The 20,896-nt window shown below is 36.7% G+C and overlaps 1 protein-coding gene across 1 annotated transcript in view; it reads right to left on the bottom strand.

The window, feature by feature from the left end:
* Vps51 (vacuolar protein sorting 51) overlaps positions 1 to 20,896 on the bottom strand; it is a 421,027-nt gene that overhangs the window by 259,476 nt on the left and 140,655 nt on the right. The window contains exon 6 of the mRNA XM_090392235.1: positions 13,809 to 13,941. Coding sequence (XP_090248361.1) covers positions 13,809 to 13,941 — 133 coding nt within the window. The remainder of the gene's footprint in view (positions 1 to 13,808; positions 13,942 to 20,896) is intronic.

A 20,896-nucleotide genomic window follows, 5' to 3' on the forward strand; every position in this document is an offset into this window, starting at 1 on the left:
AAAACCAACAAATAACGACAGAATGCTCATTCCATGAACATTCTGCCGCTATGATAATTTGTAATAAAAGTGTAATAAAAGAGGAGTGAAGTGAGCAACAATATGGTTTTATTGCTTCCACCTTCCCTTGCTGTTCTGTCAGATCTGAAGTAAACATTTCAAATGTGTTATCCACATTTCAACCAATTGCTTGTTGTTTATTGATTTTTATTATTGAAGGTTTTCCTCCTTCAAACAAGGCTCAGCATATCTTCAGAAGTGCTAAGATGCTAAGTGTGTCATCACTTAACCTCAGTACAGTCATCCCTTGATTTGTCAGGGTTTCATTCCAGGATGTAAGTAGGTCAGACCTAAGTCCATATACATTAAATCAACAGTTAGTGGGGGTTTAGGGACTTAACCGTAATAAGTATATTGTCATTTTAATTTTTAAACCTTATAAAACTGTACTGTGCATTGCTGCCACTATAAAACAGGAGAATAATGATCCAAATCTTCCTCTACAATCACATCTTCAGTACCATCCCTATGTGAAGGATTAGGTTGCGGCTCTTCTGGTGTAACCTTTGTTTTTAGATGAAAATGTCCAGTGTGCTTTGCTTATTCCTCTTCTTCTCTCCTCCTCTTCTTCTCTCCTCCTCTTCTTTGCTTATTCCTTTTCATCATAAATTTGTTTATAGCAAACAAGCACATCACGTACTTTCCTTTCTACTAATAAATAGCGTTCAACATCAGGGTCCATATCTTCAGCCATTTTGAGAACATCACTAACTGCAGAGAACATTTCTGTAAGACCCTTCACTGTGAATTGTTTATCTGCCTCTTCTTGTTTCTCTTTTCCCCTCTTCCTTTTCTTGTTCTGCTTCTTCTGCAACACATTCTTCCTCCAGTTTGACCAATTCTTCATTGCTCAACTCTTAGGGGCACTTTCTATGAGTTGAACTACATTGTCATCATTCACTTCGAGATTCAGATTGTTTGCATGGCCCACTATTTCTTCACTCAATTTACAAAGGTCTTGGCCTTCATTTTTTTCAAAACTTCCAAAATTGTGCACAAACCTTTTTAATGTCTTTTTCCATATGTCACTCATATATTGAGAGGTCACTTCATCCTAAGTCACAGCAATATTTTAATAGCATGATAAATATTTAATGCTTTCCAAAATTGCATGAGAGTTTGATCATTTCTTTCATTGGCAAAAATGGCTTGTGAAAACATTCTCTGTAGATAATAAGCCTTACACACAGAAAGACCCTCCTGATCCATTGGTTGGATAAATTAAGTAGTGTTTGGAGGAAGAAACATGACCTTGATCTTGGGGTGAAGATCACCGATGTAAGGTGAATGACCTGGAGCATTACTTAGAATTAATAACATTTTAAATTCTATATTTTCTTTCACACAACAGCTATCCATTTCACTCACATAACAGTTAATTAAGGTATCCTCAAACAATTTTTGAGTCGCCCATGTCTTCTTATTGTTCTGATATCGAACTGGAAGAGAAGGTCTTTTCCACAGCTTCCTAGTGTTTTTGAAGGCTGGTGAATTCTCACTGTCCTATATTGCAAATGGTTTCAGTTTATATCCAGCCACAATACCACCTAACAGAATCATAATATGGTATTTAAGAGCTTTGAAACCAGGCATAGATTTTAGCTTTTGATGGATGAATGTCAGCTAGTACATTTTTTTTTTTTCAAAACAAGGAGGTCTCATCCATGTTAAATATTCATGACTTAAATTTTTAACGGTATTAACAACCCAAATAATTTAATCAAAAGATGTTTTATTAACTGCTTATATTTCGCTGAATTTCAAATCAGCATCATCATAAGAGCACAACACACTTGTACACACAACAGTGAGTAAGTAAAACAATAAAATTGCAGTGTACAAAAGATCTAAAGTCCTATTTATGGTGCTCTCTAATGTTGGAGAAAAAAAAATCATTACAGTTATGTGGGAGTTGCTCTTAGGATGACAGTCTCCCAAATTATTGGCAAATTAATGAAACCATACTTGTTCTGGTTAGGAGAATTCTTCAAAGCCATTGCTGACTCAAAAAATAATCTTTCAGATCTGTAACAACTCCTAAATAGCACATTTGTTTTCTTCCATCTAATCCTGTGTGAAAGAGTATCCAAAGCGTGGTCTGCCAGTCCTGACTTGCCATAGTAATAGCAGCGAACATGTTTTTTATGTTCTTACAGGCAGATGTTAACTGATTTTCCTGTTTGTCCATAGTAGGCCAAGTCACAGTCAACTTCATACACTCCTGGGTGTGCAAAAGGGTGAAGTTAATCCTTAGGCAAGTGGATCAGAGTTGCTAGTTTTACATGCGGTTTGAAAGTGGTGTGAAGGCCATGTTTCATCAGTACTTCGACTATCTTTTCTGATGTACCTCTGATATACGGAATAGAGATTGTCATGTTGTGTTCCTGTGTATTAGGGGAGGGAGGAGTAATGGGGCTTTGTAGTATTTTATCTATTTTGTAGGAATTGTAGCCATTGGCTAAGAACATATGGTGCAGAAATTTGAGTTCTGTGGTCAGAGCTGTATCATTAGAACAAATGGCTCTGGCTCTGTGTGTGAGTGTTTTTAAAAATGCCATACTGTTGGACAGGATGATGATGTGATTGTTTATGTAAGTATCTTCCTGTGTGAGTGTGTTGGCTTTCTGTAAATGGAAAAAGATAGTGATACATCTGAAAGGTGGGTGACTAATGTGTCAAGATATGGTAAACAGTTATTAGATTCTTTTTCTATTGTGAAGTGGATTTTGGGGTATTGACTGTTTAGGTAGGTGACAAATGCACCCAAAGTATCTTGTCTATGGGGCCAAATGCAAACATATCATCCACATAGCATAACCAAACTAGTGGCTTGTATGTAGCTGTGGTAAGAACTTTGTTTTCAAAGTGTTCCATGTAAAAGTTTGCTAAAGAGGGGGGGGGATAAAGTAACCTGCATACATAGTAAATTTGAATAATTCAAAAATATCAGATGGAAATTTAGACTTGATCATATCCAGAGTGTCTGTAAGTGGTACATTGATAAATAAAGAGGTGACATCAAAACTAACCATTATGTCTGAAGTTTTTAGGATACAATTTTTAACTAGTGTTTTGAAATGAACTGAATTTTTTTAAAAAAAGTAGAGGAGTTGCCAGTAAGAGGAGCAAGCAACTTGGCTAATTGTTGGGCCAGTTTATATGTGGGACTATCTATGCTATTGATTATGGGGCGTAGGGGGTTATTAAGTTTGTGGATCTTTGGTAATCCATAAATACGGGGTGGTTTTTTATTTTTTTGATGATTTCTTTGGGCCAGGAAGTCACCTTTTTTTTAGTAATTTTCGGACTTTTTTTTCTTAGAGACATAGTGTGGTCTCGATCTATAATTTGGTATACGTGGAACCGTCACATAAGAGATCTTGCATTTTTTTGTTATAATCTTCTTGACCCATGATAACTGTAGCATTTCCTTTATTGGCTTTTGTAATGATAATATTTTTATTCTTATATAACTTTTTTAAGGCAGTTATTTCATTATGTGGTATATTGCATTTTGGTGGTTTAGCTTTTTTATTTGAATGAAATAGCTGCCTTAAAAAAGTTATATAAGACTTTCAAACCGCATGTAAAACCAGCAACTCTGATCCATTCGCCTAAGGATAAACTTCACCCTTTAGCACACCCAGGAGTGTATGAAGTTCCCTGTGACTGTGATTTGGCCTACTATGGACAAACAGGAAGATCAGTTAACATCCGCCTAGAAGAACATAAAAAATACGTTTGCTACTATTACTATAGCAAGTCAGGACTGGCAGACTATGCTTTGGATACTTTGGAAACGTTGATGTCGAAGAGACATAGTTTCTTAGTGGTTACGGTCATAGTGCTAAGGGGTATGTGCTTTTGGTTCAGGTCTATCCATGATGCAAGTAGCTTTTCCATATCACTGATAGGACCTTGTTGTCGATTTAATGGAAGCAGATCCTATCACAGCCTCTACAATTTTATCGTTATTTTTGAAAATGATCGTCACTGTAGAATGAGTCTATTCAATGTCATGTGCAGGAGGTAACATTGACGGGCTTATCAGCTTCCTGTTGTTTTATAACTTATAACTTTGTTTCAAAATCAATTGCTCATCTCTTTTTCTATGATTCTTCACTAGGTTTTTGACTGGGCATGTAGCAGCCATGTTGCACAAAATATCATGAAATATTTAATAAACACACAAATGACCTATTTCTCAAACACTAGATCAACAGAGGAACTGATGAAGACACATGCCAATTGCAGACTCTCAAGGGAGGTTGCTGCTGAATGAGCTGTTGCCACTGCGCATGATGCATTGTTGCTAAATAGAAACCTTTTTACTTTATGCTCACTTACACCTTGTTCGAAAGTATAGTCAAAAATGTTATTTATTCCATTATGGGATCATGGATATATCTTCAAACAAACGTAAGTCAAGAGATGACTGTATTTATATATTTTTCAGAAATGTATGGAAAAGCAGCTTAGAACTTGGACTTTGAAAAGAAAAGCAAATGAAACAGGTGATGCTAACCCTAATTGTGATACACGTGTTGTAACGGCGAGTAAATCTCGTGTGACCACCTCAAAACGCTAAAACAGAATTTTTAAACATATTTTCCAAATAACTTTTATAAGAAATTTCTGTGGGTTTGCGATCTATTTTTATATTTTCAGTTTTATAATTTTATATTTTCAGCTTACAGTCACAAGAACGACCTTTCGTTATCGAAAAAAGAACAGTTAAATTGAGCTTTCAAGTGACAGTGGACTTAAAATGCAATTCCGTGATCTTAGTTTGGCTCGATTCTGGATCTCACCTTCAGTGAGAAGTGAATTTCCCAAATTATCTGAAGAAAAATTGAAAATCTTGTGCAGCTTTCTACAACCTATCTGTGTGAGAAAGAGTTTTCATCACTCCTTCAATTAAAAACAAAATACATAAATCATCTGAGTGTGTGTGTATCGATCTTTGACTGAAGTTGACCAATATTGAGAAAGATATTCAGCAAATGTGCAAGGGCCAAAAAGCTTGACCACCTCATTAAAAGTAGTAACATAATTATATCATATTATTTATTTGTTTACTAAAAATTAAAACTTTGTTGAATGATGATATGCTATTAATCATTTACTTCCAATTTAATTATGTTTGCATGTGTATTCAAAGGCAACTGAGGAAGGCAACGGAAAACCACCTCAGTATTACTTCCAAGAAATATGGTAAATTCGGCAAATTTAGTTTCCACAACTGGCAAAAATGGGGTCTATCGGCAAACGATGATGGATGTTATGCCCGGCAGAAGAAGAAATAGGGCTTCTCAGGTCGTTAACCTATGAAATCCTCGTATGGATAATGAGGATGGGATCCCAAGTATTCAGGAAAATAGGAAGAAAATAAGACATCCAAGAGAAAATGAGATAGAAACTATACGTGTGGCAACTTGGAATGTAAGAACAATGTTGAGAGCTGTTAAATTAGAGAACCTGAAGAAAGAAATGGAGAGGAACAAATTGGATGCGGTTGGACTAAGTGAAGTTAGATGGAAAGATAGAGGAGATTTTGAAATTGATGGTTATGGAATTATATATTCCTGTAGAATACGGGGGGAAAATGGAGTAGCATTTGTGTTGAATGAAAAGATTAAAAATTCAATAGAAAAAATAATATATAAAAGTGTCAGGGTGATTATGATTAAACTGAAAGCAAAGCCTGTGGACATAATGATTATACAGATATATATGCCCACAAGTCACCATGATGAAAATGAAGTGGAAGAGATATATAATCAAATAGAAGAGATAATGGAAGAAGACAGAACTAAAAGGTGTACCATCTGGATGGGAGACTGGAATGCAGTGGTAGGTGAAAAGGGAATAACAGGAAGGTATGGCCTTGGAAAAATGAATGAGAGAGGAGAAAGACTTATAGAGTTTTGTAAAAGATACAAACTAATCATTGGTAATACTTGGTTTAAACTTCTAAAGAAAAGAAGATATACATGGAAAATGCCAGGAGATATCGCAAGATACCAGATTGATTATATGTTAATACAAAACAGGTACAGAAACAGTGTAAAAAGGATATCAACATATCCAGGAGCTGTATTGATGGAATTAAGAATACATTTTAAGAAAATAAACAAAGGTAAAAGCAAGAAAAACTCAAAGGAGATGCAGGTAAGAAATTCAGAGAAGAACTGGAAAATAAAATAAGGAACAAAGAGGATATATCTGAAGGAACTATTGATGTTAACGCCAAATGTAATCAACTGAAAAACTTGATATACGAAACAGCTGCTGAAGAGATAGGTTTTGTGGAAGGGAAAAGAATTAAGAAACCATGGATTACAAATGAAATGATAAGAAAAATGGAGGAAAGAAAAAGATGGAAAAATGTAAACACTGAAGAGGGAAGAAGAAAATACAAAGTATTAAATAATGAACTGAGAAGAGAAACTGATAAAGCAAGAGAGGAATGGTTAAAAGCAGAGTGTAAAGAAACTGAAGAAATGGATAAAAGGGGGCGATATGATAAAATGTTTGAAAAAGCAAAAGAAATTACAAATATTAAAAAAAGCATAAGAAATCTGCCATTAGAAGATAAGCAAGAAAAATTGATTTATGATATTGAAATACAAGGTGAAAGATGGAAGGAATATATCGAAGAACTTTATGCAAAAAATGAAAGACCAACAAAAATTGAATTGGAAGAGCAAAATGAAACCTCAACAGAAGAAAGAGGTCCTGAAATACTAAAGAGAGAAGATAGAAACAGCAATTAAGGAATTAAAAAGTGGAAAGATGGAAGGAGTAGATGGAATACCTATGATGTTAGGGCCTCCCTTGATGAGTCTGTCGACTCCTTTGAGTTTCCCGGAACAATAATAATAATAATACCTAGTGAAATCCTAAAACAACTGGAGAACAAAGGTATAACAGAAACATGGGAATTCTCGTAGACAGGCTTATACGTTGGTTATGCATTATTAAAACACTTAAGGAATAGAACAACGTAGTTAAGGATATAAATTAAATTCAACTTTAATAAATATTTTCCGATATTTCACAATGAACTCAGGCTATTTCGTTTGGCAAGGAAAATTTAGAGTAATCCTTGTTGTGGAGGGGGGGGAGGGGATCTGTGGTTTGTAGGTTCTAATATTTTTTGGACTTTTTTGGGGGGGTAGCCATTGGCTGAGAAAGTGTTGAGGATGTGATTTAGTTCAGTGTTTAGGGCCAAGTCGTTTGAACAGATTAGTTTAGCCCTGTTGTATAGTGTTTTCGCTACTCCATATTGTTGTGTGTGGGGGGGGGGATTGTTGGTGAATGTATCTGCCTGTATGGGTGGGTTTTCTGTAAACTGAGAAAACCAAGGTTCCATTAGGCTGGCGGGTGACTAGTGTGTCTAGGAAAGGGAGGCTGTTTTTTTCCTCTTTTTCCAGGGTGAATTTGATTCTGGGGTGTTGGTTGTTTAAGTGTGTTAAGAAGGAGAGAAGTGTTTCAGAGTCATGTGGCCAAATAGCGAACACATCATCAATGTAGCAAAGCTATATGGTTGGTTTTTGTGGGGCAGAGGTTAAAAGCTTTTTCTTCAAAGGTCTCCATAAAGAAATTGGCCAAGGGTGGGGAGAGTGGTGAACCAATGGCTGTCCCCTCTATTTGTTTGTAGAATTTTCCTTGCCAAACGAAATAGCCTGAGTTCATTGTGAACTGAAATAAGGCTGAGATATCGGGAGAAAATTTAGCTTGGATTAGCTCTAGAGTTTCCTTGAGTGGGACATTTGTGAATAAAGAGGAGACGTCAAAGCTGACCATTATGTCAGTATGTTGGAGTGTAAGGTTTTCTATGCTGGCTTTGAAATGGGCTGAGTTTTTTATGTATGATGGTGTGTTGCCAGTATAGTGTGTGAGCTCTTTGGCCAAATGTTTAGCTAATTTGCATGTGGGGGAATCAATGCCATCCACTATGGGACGTAATGGCACATTTTCTTTATGTATTTTTGGGAGTCCGTAAATACGGGGGGGGTATAGAGTTAAATGGCTTTAATCTGTTGGTAACTTCTACAGGCCAAGAAGTGACTCTCTTAAGGAGCCTGTGAAGTTTTCTAATTTGAGAGTTGATGGGATTGTAATTGATGGGGAGGTAAGTAGCCCGATCTAAGAGAAGAGCATTCAGCTTACTTGTGTAGTCCTTTTCGTTAAGGACTACAGTTGTGTTTCCCTTATCCGCTTTGGTGATAACTATTTCTTTATTATTCTTCATTTCCTGTAGAGCTTTATATTCCTTGTTGGATATGTTGGATTTTGGTGGGACTGAATCGAAAGTGTTGAGAATGTGAACTAAATCACATCCTCAACACTTTCTCAGCCAATGGCTACCCCCCAAAAAAAGTCCAAAAAATATTAGAACCTACAAACCACAGATCCCCTCCATAACAAGGATTACTCTAAATCCATCACCATTCCCTACATCTGAGGCACCTCGGAAAAGATTACCAAAATCTTAAAAAAGCATGACCTGACCTCCTGTTACAAACCTTACAGAAAATTGACATCCCTTATCCGCTCCACTAAAGACCAACCACTTCCCTTAGACCTACCTGGTGTATACCAGGTCCCTTGCAGTTGTAATCTGTCTTACTTTGGCCAAACAGGCAGGACAGCGAATATCAGAATTTCTGAACACAAGGACTACATCCGGTTTCACAAGTACAGCCATTCTGGTCTTGTGGACCATGCTCTGGATACATGCCACAGAATACGGTGGAAGAAAGCTACAGTAATACACCGTAGCAAATACAAATACGAAAGACTATTTATGGAATCAGCCTCAGCCCTAAGAAATTCTCCAAACCTCAACAAATTTGGTTGTATGCGACTGCCCCAAATTTGGGAGGCTTACATCAGCAGACCTTCAGCCCAACGGCTAAGAACACCTACTTAGCCCACTAGAGGGCACCATCAGGACTTTTAGGAGAACAATAGCTTCATCTCTTCATTCCCAGTTACTGTGTTTGTAGTGCCTACGTGCACATGCTTTTTTTGTAAGTTCCTTTAGAAGATGGCAATGTGACATTGCCGAAATATCGGAAAATATTTATTAAAGTTTAATTTAATTTATATCCTTAGCTACGTTGTTCTATTCCTTAAGTGTTTTAATAAGAAACATGGGAACTCTGCAACCTCATTTACAAAACAGCTAATCTACTAAGTGCAGTGACTACAGAACTATAAGCATACTCTCGCATGCCTCCAAAGTACTACTAAGAATATTAAATCAACGATTGTATAATAGAGTGGAGTATTTTCTGGGGGATGATCAATTTGAATTTAGAAAAGAAAGAGGAACTAGAGATGCAATTGGAGTAATGAGGACCATATGCGAAAGGAATATAGAAGTAAATAAAGAAGTTTATATATGTTTCATTGACCTTGAAAAAGCATTTGACATGGTGAAATGGGAATATCTGATGGAAATGTTATGCAAAATAGGTTTAGATTGGAGAGACCGAAGGTTAATAGCTGAATTATATATGAACCAGATGGCCATAATAAAGACAAAAGTAGGAAAAACTAAAAAATGTGTGATTGGCAGAGGTGTAAGACAGGGATGCTACCTGTCACCGACGCTCTTCAATATATTTGCAGAAGAAATGATAAAAGAAGCATTTGATGAAGAGGAAAGAGGAATCACTATTGGGGGAAGAACAATACAAAATATTAGATTTGCAGATGATCAAGCAATATAGGCTAATACTGAAGATGAACTACAATACCTAATTTCTTGCATAACCTTGCAAATGAACTACAACACCTAATTTCTTGCATATACTTTCAAAAATTTGAAAATATGTGCAAGAAATATGGTATGAAAATTAACACAAAGAAAACAAAGGTGATGAGAGTCTCCAGGAAACCAGGATTTATCAAGGTGATGATGAATGGAGAAAGTGTAGAGCAAGTGAGACAATACAAATACCTTCGTAGTATAATACAAGAAAATGTGGAATGTGACATGGAAATAAAAGAAAGAATTAACGAAGTAAATATGCATTTTATAGCAAGAAAAATTCGTTTATTAATAAAATGAATAAAAATCTAAAGAAAAGGCTTATTAAGTATTATATTTGGAGTATGACCTTATATGGGTCAGAAATATGGACAATTGGAAGAAAGAAGAGAAGCTAAAAGGTTAGAGGCATTTGAAATGTGGCTATGGAGAAGAATGGAGAAAATAAAGTGGACTGAAAAAATCGCCAATGAAGAAGTATTACAAAGAGTTGAAGAAGAAAGGAATTTACTAAAGATCATAAGAAGAAGAAAGCATAACTAGATAGGACATGTATTAAGAGGAGACAGCCTACTGAAAAGAAGGGAAAATTGAAGGAAAGCGACCACGAGGAAGGAGACGACTAATGATGCTTGATGATATAATGGGCACAAACAAGAGGATATCAGGAAATGAAGGTGGAAGCAAGAGAAAAAGGAGGAAGAGAATCTGCTGAGTTATACCACTGGACCTGTCAAGAGACAGAACACTAATGATGATGTATTCAAAACATGCTTTTAGATATATTATGTTATAAATGCCAAATTTTTCCCAAAAGTTGGTAATCCCCACACAGGTTTTAAAATTAATTACATAATTTAGTGGTCCGTAGATTTGCTTTAGGCATTTTACTGGTCCTTGGGCTTAGAAAGGTTGAGAGACGCTGATCTAGAGTATGCCTAGAGGGAGTGTGGGTATAGCAGCATGCAGGAAGCCATGTCAAGGACAAGCATGGACAAGAGAGTGAATGATTTCTGTATGGGATGAAAGGATACAGACAACTGCATCCATAACTTCCCATGAAAGCTAAATAGTTACCAACTCTGCAGGTACATTTTTTTGGACTCCAGGGAGTCCAAAGACTCATAGAGGGAGAGTGCACCAACAGCATCGAATGATTGATTCCCTTCCAACTACTAACAAGGTTCAAACTTGCTTAACTTTTTGCAGAGCCATTGGTAGCAGAGGCTCTACCAATTGACCAACAATAATATTTCATTCAAACATGAATAATTATAAAGGTATTTATTTTTTTAACATTTAACATAACTGCTAGAAAAAAGGTAAGGATATTCAGCATGTGTATAAGCTGTACATCCATCACAACTTGTGACAAATACAGTTAAACGTGTAGATACATGCAAGTGAATATTTCTGACTGTGTAGTTTGAACTATTTGAATTTAAACTTTTAATGCAAACAGTTCAAACCACACAGTTGGAACATATTGGGATGTCAATCAGACACTGCTCTAATAGAGGTCAGCCAATCCACACCAAAAGTACATTCTGTTTAAAACTTGCTTTAGATTTTTTAATTAATGAAAAATTAAGTACAAAATAAAACTTCACTTATCTGCAACAAAAATACAAAAGTAAAAAAAAAAAAAAAAAAAAAAAAAAGGAATCAAAATTAAAAACATGCCTCATACCTACTAAAAACCTTTCACATCACCCTGTGGATATGCATACCACACTCAGAAAAGCACTGTTTTAAGGGAATAGGTATAAGTCTGATAAAACTGCTTTTTAAACAAATAATTTGGACAACAGATTGTTGGTGACGTGAATGTTTCCCAAAGATTAGAGACCGACCACAGATATCGGATTTATCAGAAAAATTCGGGAAGTGAATGAATGGCAGAATCATATTAAAAATGAAAATATCAGAAGGGGAACTTGACATTGTTAGCATTCAAGAATGTGTGAGCAGAATAATCTAAGGTGGTATCCTCACTCAAACAGAATTTTTGTGTTAATTCCATCCACAAAAGTGCTGTAATGCTTAAATGCACGCACACGCGCACACAAACGTGTGTGCATGTGCAAGCATATATCCTAATTCCTTTTGTTAACATGCTTTAAATCCAGAATTAAATGATGACACTATTAGTGGTGTCAAACAAATTTTCAAACTTCAGGTCTCTAATAAGTCTCTAATTAGAGAACAAAGTTGCTGCTACTAGACAAAAATATGTATTTTCTAGAAACAATAAGTGTTGTAAATTCCTTTTCTCAAGAGAAAAGGAATCAAAATCAAAAATTTTTATCATCAATCAGTATCATGTTTATTTAAATCCGTATTACCTATCATATTAATTCCAATGATATTTCGGGAATATCAACTGATAAACACATAGCTGTCCTATGTCACATACGAGGCTGGTCTGAAAAGTTTTCGTTCCCGACCATAGATGGCAACACTATCAGCAAGATTTTTTTTCCTAAGTTGGTACATCTGTCATAAGTATCCATGTGAAATTGCAAATCATTCTATCAAGTAGTTTGCTTTATAGCTGTCTGAAGCAAAGCAAAAGTGTTGTCTGTATCCCTTGAAATGGATAAAATTGAGTATCGTACAGTTACAAAATTCTTTGTAAAAGAAGGTTTCATGCCAAAAAAATTCATTCGAAGTTCATAAAAGTTTATGATCACTCTTCTCCTACGTTTTCGACAATTAAGAAACGGGCTGCCGAGTTTAAACATGGCCATACCAGCCTTAAAGATGATCCACGTGAAGGATGTCCAAAAATTGTAACAACACCAGAAATCATTGATCAAGTGCACAATATGGTATTAGATGACCAGCGAGTTAAAGTGCATGAAATTGCTAAGACTATAGGCATTTCAAAAGAACGTGTATACATTTTGCATGAAAAACTGCATATGTAAAAGCTTTGTGCAAGATGGGATTTGATCTGCTTGTTCATAGCAGATCAAAAACACACTCGTGAAAATCCCTGAACACTGCTTGGACCTTTAACAAGAATAAAACTGATTTTATGCGTTGATTTATTACTATGGATGAGACTTGGATTAACCATTACACACCAGAATCCAAACAGCAGTCAAAACAGTGGACAGAAGCCAGTTGTTCAGTGCCAAAGAAGGCAAAGTCGATTCCATCAGCAGGAAAGGTCATGGCATCGATGTTTTGGGATGCTAAAGACATTTTGTTTATTAATTATCTTGAAAAGGGTAAAACAATAACCAGGGAATATTATTCCGATCTTCTAACCAGACTAGACGAAAAAATTCATGAGAAAAGACCCGGTTTGCAGAAGAAAAAAATCATCTTTCATCAGGACAATGCACCTGCCCACAAAGGTATTTTGGCAATGAGAAAATTAAGGGATCTGCACTCTGAATTGTTGGAACATCCACCTTATTTCCCAGATTTGGCTCCCTCTGACTTATATCTCTTCCCAAAGCTATAACTCTTCCTTTTTTCAGTGTTTTTCTTCAAATCATGAAAAAGCTTTGAGCAAGATGGGTGCCGCGCTTGCTCACAGGATCAAAAACGCACTTGCATGAACAGTGCGTGGAGTCTTTTAATTGCAGTTGTAGAAAGATATTTTGCAGATCTTACTGAGACCACCACAGGAACTGGATAATGCTGCTGGTGCATCGCTGGAATAAATGTATTAGTCTTAAGGGAGATTATGTTGAAAAGTAAAAATAATTTTGAAATTATAAATTCGTTTTTATTTTCATTGGTATGGTTAAGAACTTTTCAGACCAATCTTGTATAATTCAGTAAACTAATCAAGAAACAGTAAAAAATTTCTAAACAATTAAGTCCATAATAACTGATGCAGTAGTACAGTCAGGACACCTAAACCTGATATAGTAATTTCATAAGAATGAAAAAATAAATAAATAAATACACACACACACACATGTATATATGAAAAGTTGTTACTTACATCTTTTGATCTAAATCTTTCTCTTAATTTTTCTTTCAGTTCTGCAACAATAACATTGCAATCTTCTTGAATTCCATGAAAAGATGGCATATGCTGATACTGATGTAAAACCTTCTGTGCTTTGGTATAACATCTATATAAAAAAAATAGTAACAAAACACATGCAATCTTGCAATACCTTAAGAATTCATCCCAGTAGTGATGCAATAAAATTCCCCCCCCCCACACACACACATTTTATGAGGATATACCTAACCATTCTTACAAAAATGAGCTTTATCTTCTTATGGCAAATAAAAAATAGATTATCAAGATGTTTTTAAAATCCCATTTAAACTATCCATTTTTGATATAACTTTTGGCGACAATGCTTTGAAACAGATTTGCTTGCAAAACATTAAACATCTAAAGTCCCAATTATTTGGACTCTCCCTGAGTGGAATGAGTGAACATCAGGAGTATATACTCCTGGTAGGACTACCCTAGGTATGAAGGTCATTCCACTGAGTTCAGCTAAATGCTATCAGGTGAAAATAGCAATAGGCAGTATATTACTTGGAGAGGAAACTTTAAACCATTGCCCCTGAGTTCCCAGCATCCCTTTAATGGGACACTGGTACTAAGAATCCCTGAGCAAAATACAGGGAACCTACATAATGAAGAAATGAGAAGAAATAGAGAAAATTATCTAGAGAGAAAGAGAAATATTACTGGGAATGTAAAGAAATACCAGTGCAGGCAGGAACTTGGAATTTGAGAACAATATTGAAAGTAAGAAATTAGAAGAATGAAAGAACAAGTAAGGATAAAGGACAACGTAGGAATTCTAGCAGTTAGTAAAATTAGATGGAAGAGTAGGTGATTACTGGAGTGAATTATCTAGAGCATGGGTTCCCAACTCACAGGCTGCATGTGATCCCAGGATCAATTCAATGAGGCCCTTGTTCTTCCAGAAAGTCTACCACTTTCAAATTTTTATATATATTTGACAATGTCAACTTTGACTAATTCTATACAAATAAATCATCACTAAACGAGTCTGAATTAAATTTTTCTCAGGATTGGATTTCTCCCAGCTATGGACATAGACTGTTGATCACTAATGTTATTTAAAGGAAGTGGATGATGGTTTCAGCATCAGTTTTTTTACCCAAATGCTATGGAGATTGGAGGAGTGGTTAAAAAAACTATGAGAAATAACTGATTTTGAGACATATCGAGACCTGCTGAATGAAGCCAAGCATAAGCACAAATTCATCCAAATTAGCAGTACTCTATTCCTACCACTTTCAATCAGCACCCATCAAGAAATATTAATAAACTTGTTGATCATTTGCAGCCTCAAATATTGCATCGAATGTATGTGTATCTTCTGATAAATAAATGTATTAATTTCATAAGTTTAATTTTATCTTTTGACTAGGACAGATGTTTTGTTATTTTTTGTATTGTGTATCTATTGACCATTGTAATCTTTCAATGGATGCAATATATCTAAAAATTTTTCCTAAATTTTAGTGCTTACTAGTACATTTTCAAGTATTTCAAGGAAAGTGTTTTTTAAACGGTGTATAGTGTGACTCTGTCGTGAATTGTGTTAATTTTTTTTTTCTCAGTAACACAAGTCTTCTTTAGTGGTGCTGCTTTTGGACTTTAATTGTTATATTGTGTTATTTTTGGGTTACTGAGAAGGCGAGGTCAGAGTCGGATGCATCTGCAGTGGAAGAGAAGATAAGTTTTTGTTATTTAGTATAGTAAATATAGTTTATACTTGTAGTATAGCATAAGTAAATTAGCTTACAGTAGAGTGTATAACATAGTATTTAGCGTTTAGTTGTAGTTTCTCGGCACTAAGTTAATGATGGTGGCAGCTGCAACTCCAATTACAAATGGCATGTCAACAAGTCCTCCCCCATTAAAGGACTCTATTTTGCATAACATAATAAAAGATTTTGTGGCATGCAGGACTTGTGGCATGTATGCATCCCAGCAGTTGGGTATGTGGCAGGTGAAAGAAGGAGGAGTGCGTATATGCATAAAATGTAGGCAACAAGAGGAATTCAGTGAGTTAGATGTTACGATATCTGACCTCACTGCCTCAGGAGCGGGAGAATCTCGAAAGACAAGTAGTGTGATAGGCAAGCAAAATGAGCGAAATCTGAATGAAAAAATAAGAGTGGGGAATGTGGAAGACTTGAATGATTGTGAAGTTTTTGGATATGGTCTTGATTGGGAGGATGAATGGCAAGTAAGAGCGACTAACTTGCAGAAAGAGATAGGTAAGTTGAAAGAGGAGGTGGAATATCTCAGGAATGAGATGAGAATAGGCAAATGGAGAAGTGAGAGAGAGAGAGAGTTATGGGAATGACAGAAGAGGAGAAAATAGAAACAGCAGAAGAGAGGGAATGATAGAGGAGGAGAGAATGGAAACAGTCAGAGAGAGGAAGTGAGAATAATGCAAGGGAATGCTGGAACCAGGGATAGTGATGTGAGGGATGCAGGTGTGCAATCAAGGAACAGAGTCGTAAGAGGTGTGATGTATGGAGACTCGATGATCCGTGGTGTGCAAGATAGGATGCCAGAGGAGTGTTTGCATGGAGGAATGACAGAAAATGTGGCTATGGCAATTAAGCAGGGTGAAAGGGTGGATGAAATGATTGTGATGGTGGGCACAAATGATTTGGGAGGCAGTGTAAATCGAGTGGCGAGAGATCTGAGATTCATGCTTGAGGTTGTACAATAGAAAACGCAAAGAGGAAAGATAGTATATGTGTGTGTGTGTGTGTGTGTTAACCAGGTATGATAATGAGGATCTTAGCAGGAGAGCAGTAATAACAAATAGCATAATAGCCAGAATGTGTCAGAAGAGAGGATATGTAGATGCAGAGCATTTGAGGACAGAAAGGAACTGTATGTGAGAGAGCTTGTATTTGAATGAGGAAGGACGTAGACATCGGCAGAGATTGCTTGTTTTCTCAATGAGTCGGTGTGTCAATGCAGGGAAACTAGCCACCCCTGCCACCATCCACCTTGATCCCAGGGTGGATGGTAGCAGGGGTGGCCTCTTGTGGGAATGGGTGCTTGGGGGAAGGGGGATGACATCAGGTAACACTGAGTCCAGTGGGGTCTGGAGGGGATAATGATAAATATAGAAGCAGTGACATTTTTATGCTTTATACTAATGCCAGGAGTATCCAGAATAAAGGGGATGAATTGGTGGTGCTGATAGCATCAGCCTGGCCAATTATAATAAATATTGGGATCACTGAGATGTTGTTGACAGAAGATGATATAATAACAGGAATAGAAGTAGCAGGGTACAGCATTTTTCAGCAGGATAGGAAGGGAAAATGTGGTAGTGGAATACTGCTTATGTCCTCTAAGTGTGGAGGCTTTGGAAGGCAGTGACGCTGATGGTTTTCAAAGCATATGGTGTGAGGTAGAGGTAGGCAACACAGGATATTTAGTGGGGTGTTGGTACAAGCCAAGGAGTACAGAGGGTGGAGAGCAGGAGATGTTTAGGCAGTTGAGCTTGGCAAGTGCAAGAAGAATGATTATTATGGGAGATTTTAACTACAGCAATATAAGCTGGGAAGAGGAAAATGCATGTGGTAATAAGGGAAGAGAATTTCTAGAATTCTTGAGGGACAAATATCTTAGGCAACATGCAATAGAGGGAACAAGAGGTTCAAGAGTTTTGTATTTGGTCACAGCATCAAGAACTGATAACTGAGATGACATCCCCCCCCCCACACACACCCCCGTGCCAGTTGAAGAGAGTGACCATGTGGTTTTGACATGGAAGATGAATAGACATGCAGGAGTATCAAAGAAAAAGGCACATATGTGGAATTATAAGGCAGGTGATTATAATAGTCTTAGATATCAACTTGGGGCAGTTCCATGGAGGGTGGAATTGGAAGGCCAGGATATCATTAGTGCTTAGGAAATGGTGAAGGAATATTTGTTAGCAGCAATAGTAAGCTCTGTATTCCTCAAGTGAAGAAGCAGACACAATTTGGTGTAAAGTGGATGACAAAGAATATCAAACAGGAATTGCAGGTGAAAAAGAGATTATGAAAGAGATATAAGGCGAGGGGTGGAGAGCAGATGCATGAAGAATATAAGGCTCAGGCCAGGAGAGTGACTAGTATGGTGAGAAAGGCAAAACTGGAATATGAGAAGAGATTGGCACTAAGATCCAAAGAAAATCCTGGGGAATTTTTTAGCTATATAGCCAGTAGGAGAAGAAATGATTGTGGAAGAATGACATTGTGGGATAAAAATAGGAATAGAGTGACTGATGCAGAGAACATAGTGGAGTTGTTCAATGAACACTTTATTGGAGTATTTCATCCTGGAAAAGGTTTTAATACTAGAGTGGGTAGGGCAGATTCAAGGTTTAGAGGAGCAAAAGGAGAGTGTGTTCCAAAGACTGAGTACTCTGGATGTCAGTAAAGCTGTGGGACTGGATGGTATTTCCCCACAGGTTTTGAGAGAATGTGCTAAAGAACTGACAGCTCCTTTGACCTGGCTTTCAATGAAAGTCTGGCTATGGGAAAGGTACCCAAGGAATGGAAGGAATGGAAGATAGTGCCATTGCATAAGGGTGGTAGCAGACTGGAAGTGTCTAATTATAGGCCAGTTTGTGTGTCATCAGTAGTTGTTAAGATCTTGAAGAAATTAGTGAGAGACCGTATACAGCATTGGGCAGATGAGAGTAATGTTATCTGTGAGTCAACATGGATTTGTGAAGGGGCATTCTTGTTTTAGTAATATGCTAGCCTTTTATAATAAAGTTACAAGAGCAGTAAATGAGTGAAAGGCATATACTGTCATTTTCTTGGATTTAGCAAAGGCATTTGACAGGGTGCCACATGATAAGCTGATATTTAAATTGCAGCACATGGGTTTAAATGTCAAGTTAGTCAACTAGATTCAGGATTGGTTGTCTGATAGGTATCAGAGAGTTGTGTATGATGGGGCAATATCAAGGAAGCAGAAGGTTACAAGTGGGGTTCCACAGGGCTCAGTACGGGGACCTGTATTGTTTAATCTTTATATCAATAACATTATTAATGGATTGCAAGGGGTATTCAGTTGTTTGCAGATGATGTGAAGCTGGGAAGGGTTATTGGTAATAGTACAGATGTGGTGACCCTGCAAGAGGATGTAAATAAACTAGACAGATGGACAAATGAATGGGGGTTTCAGTTTAATGCAGCAAAATGTAAAGTCTTGAAGTTTGAGATACCTCGATGGGAGGCTGCATACTCGATTAGAGGAGCTGTACTGGAGGAAATAGGGGAAAGATCTATGGTTGATGATCATTAGAAAACTGAAATTCAGTGGGTATATTACAAAGGTAATGAAGGTAACCCAGAGGATTGCTGCAATACTGAGAAAGACGTTGACCTGCAGAGATAGAAGAGTTATCATTCCATTGTATAAGACCCTGATCAGACCACACTTAGACTATTGTTCTCAAATTTGGTTCCCAAGATTTGAAGGGGATAAATTAACTGTGCAAAGGGTGCAGAGGTGGATAACAAAGATGGTTTCAGGACTGTACAATGTTAATTATGAGGACTGGCTGAGGGAATGTGGACTGCAGAGTTTGGTGGATATAAGGAGGAATGATATGATCGAGACTTTTAAGCTGTTGAGAGGCAGTTACAGGGTGGACATTGGAGTTCTTTCACTTGGCAGAGCAGCAGGAAGGAGCGACGACAAGGGTCATCCCTAGAAAGTACAAAAGGAAGCTGTGAGCAAGAGAGTGAGGAGTGGTGATAAAACTGTGGAATGCATTCCTTGATAGAGTGGTTAGAGCAAGTCAATGAGTTCAAGGAGTGGTATGACAGACTTTGTGTTTCCTAGGAAAGACCTCCTGCAATGAGTCTCTTGACTCCATGGAGGCCTGAATAATAATAACAATAATAATAATTTTGTCCTACCTCCATGTCTGATGCTGAGAGCACAATTTGACTTATTCACTCTAAAAAAGAGGTCAACATATTTTGCCTGTGGCTCGTGAAGTCTTTCCAGTAGCAAATGAGGGCCCATGGGAGGTGAAAGGTGGAAGTTCATTGATCTGGAGTGAAGGAGAGAAAACAAAATGTTTTCTAAGAAAACATTTTGTTTCCTTATCATTTTTCAAAATGTTAATAAGAAAAGACTGGGAAAAGAAAGTAAAAAATATTTATGACCTAAATGACAGAATACTAATAACCTTAATATACAACCGCAGTGGATCTGATCATAATTCAAGTGAACATGCTAAAACTAATTCTGAAGATTATGAGATAAGAGAGGCATATGAGTAATTGAACCATAAAGATAATTATTAATATTATTATATGGGTATCTCCATGGAGTCATTGCGGGAGACCCACACTAACCATTATTCACACAATACCATCATACTTATCATCATCATCATTGGCTCAACAGCCATATGTGGACATTGGTTTCTTCAGAAACTCCTGCTAGCCTTCCTTACTCATTGCTTGCTAAATTCCTCCAATTTTTTAACTTCTGGAGCCTTAATATTCTGGATCACTCCATCTTAGCATCTCAATTTAGATCTCCCAATTTTCCTTTTTCCTTCTGTCCTAGCACTGACATCTTAACTACTCTATTTTTATCTATGCATACAATATGTCCAGATCAACTTATCTAATGATTTTAATGTACTTAATAATGCCTTGCTCATTAAAGAATTAGTGCAATGCATAATTGTATCTCTTTCTCCACATCCCAGATTTTCAGTGCTAGTGGCATAAACATCACTTGCCATTGCCATGTATATTACAGCAAGATAAGCAAATTATATATTTAAATATATGTCAATACTGTCTAAATTGAGATATTTGAATGTGGAACATGTTGTTTTGATAAATTTCTTAGATAATATTTTGTTAGCACACTAATACAACATGGTGGTAAAAGGCAAATTAATGCATAGGTCTGTGCAGAAGACAAAGTAAATGGCATGGATTTTTCAAAAATGGTACAGTGCATGATTGTAGTATATATACATGGGAAGATGTTGCAGATATTTATGTGGAGAAGCTGAAGAATAAAAGAAA

This window comes from Typopeltis vanoorti, chromosome 5 (genome assembly GCF_054136105.1).
Source record: "Typopeltis vanoorti isolate ZY-2024b chromosome 5, IOZ_Tvanoo_1.0, whole genome shotgun sequence".
Classification (NCBI taxonomy): Eukaryota; Metazoa; Arthropoda; class Arachnida; order Uropygi; family Thelyphonidae; genus Typopeltis; species Typopeltis vanoorti.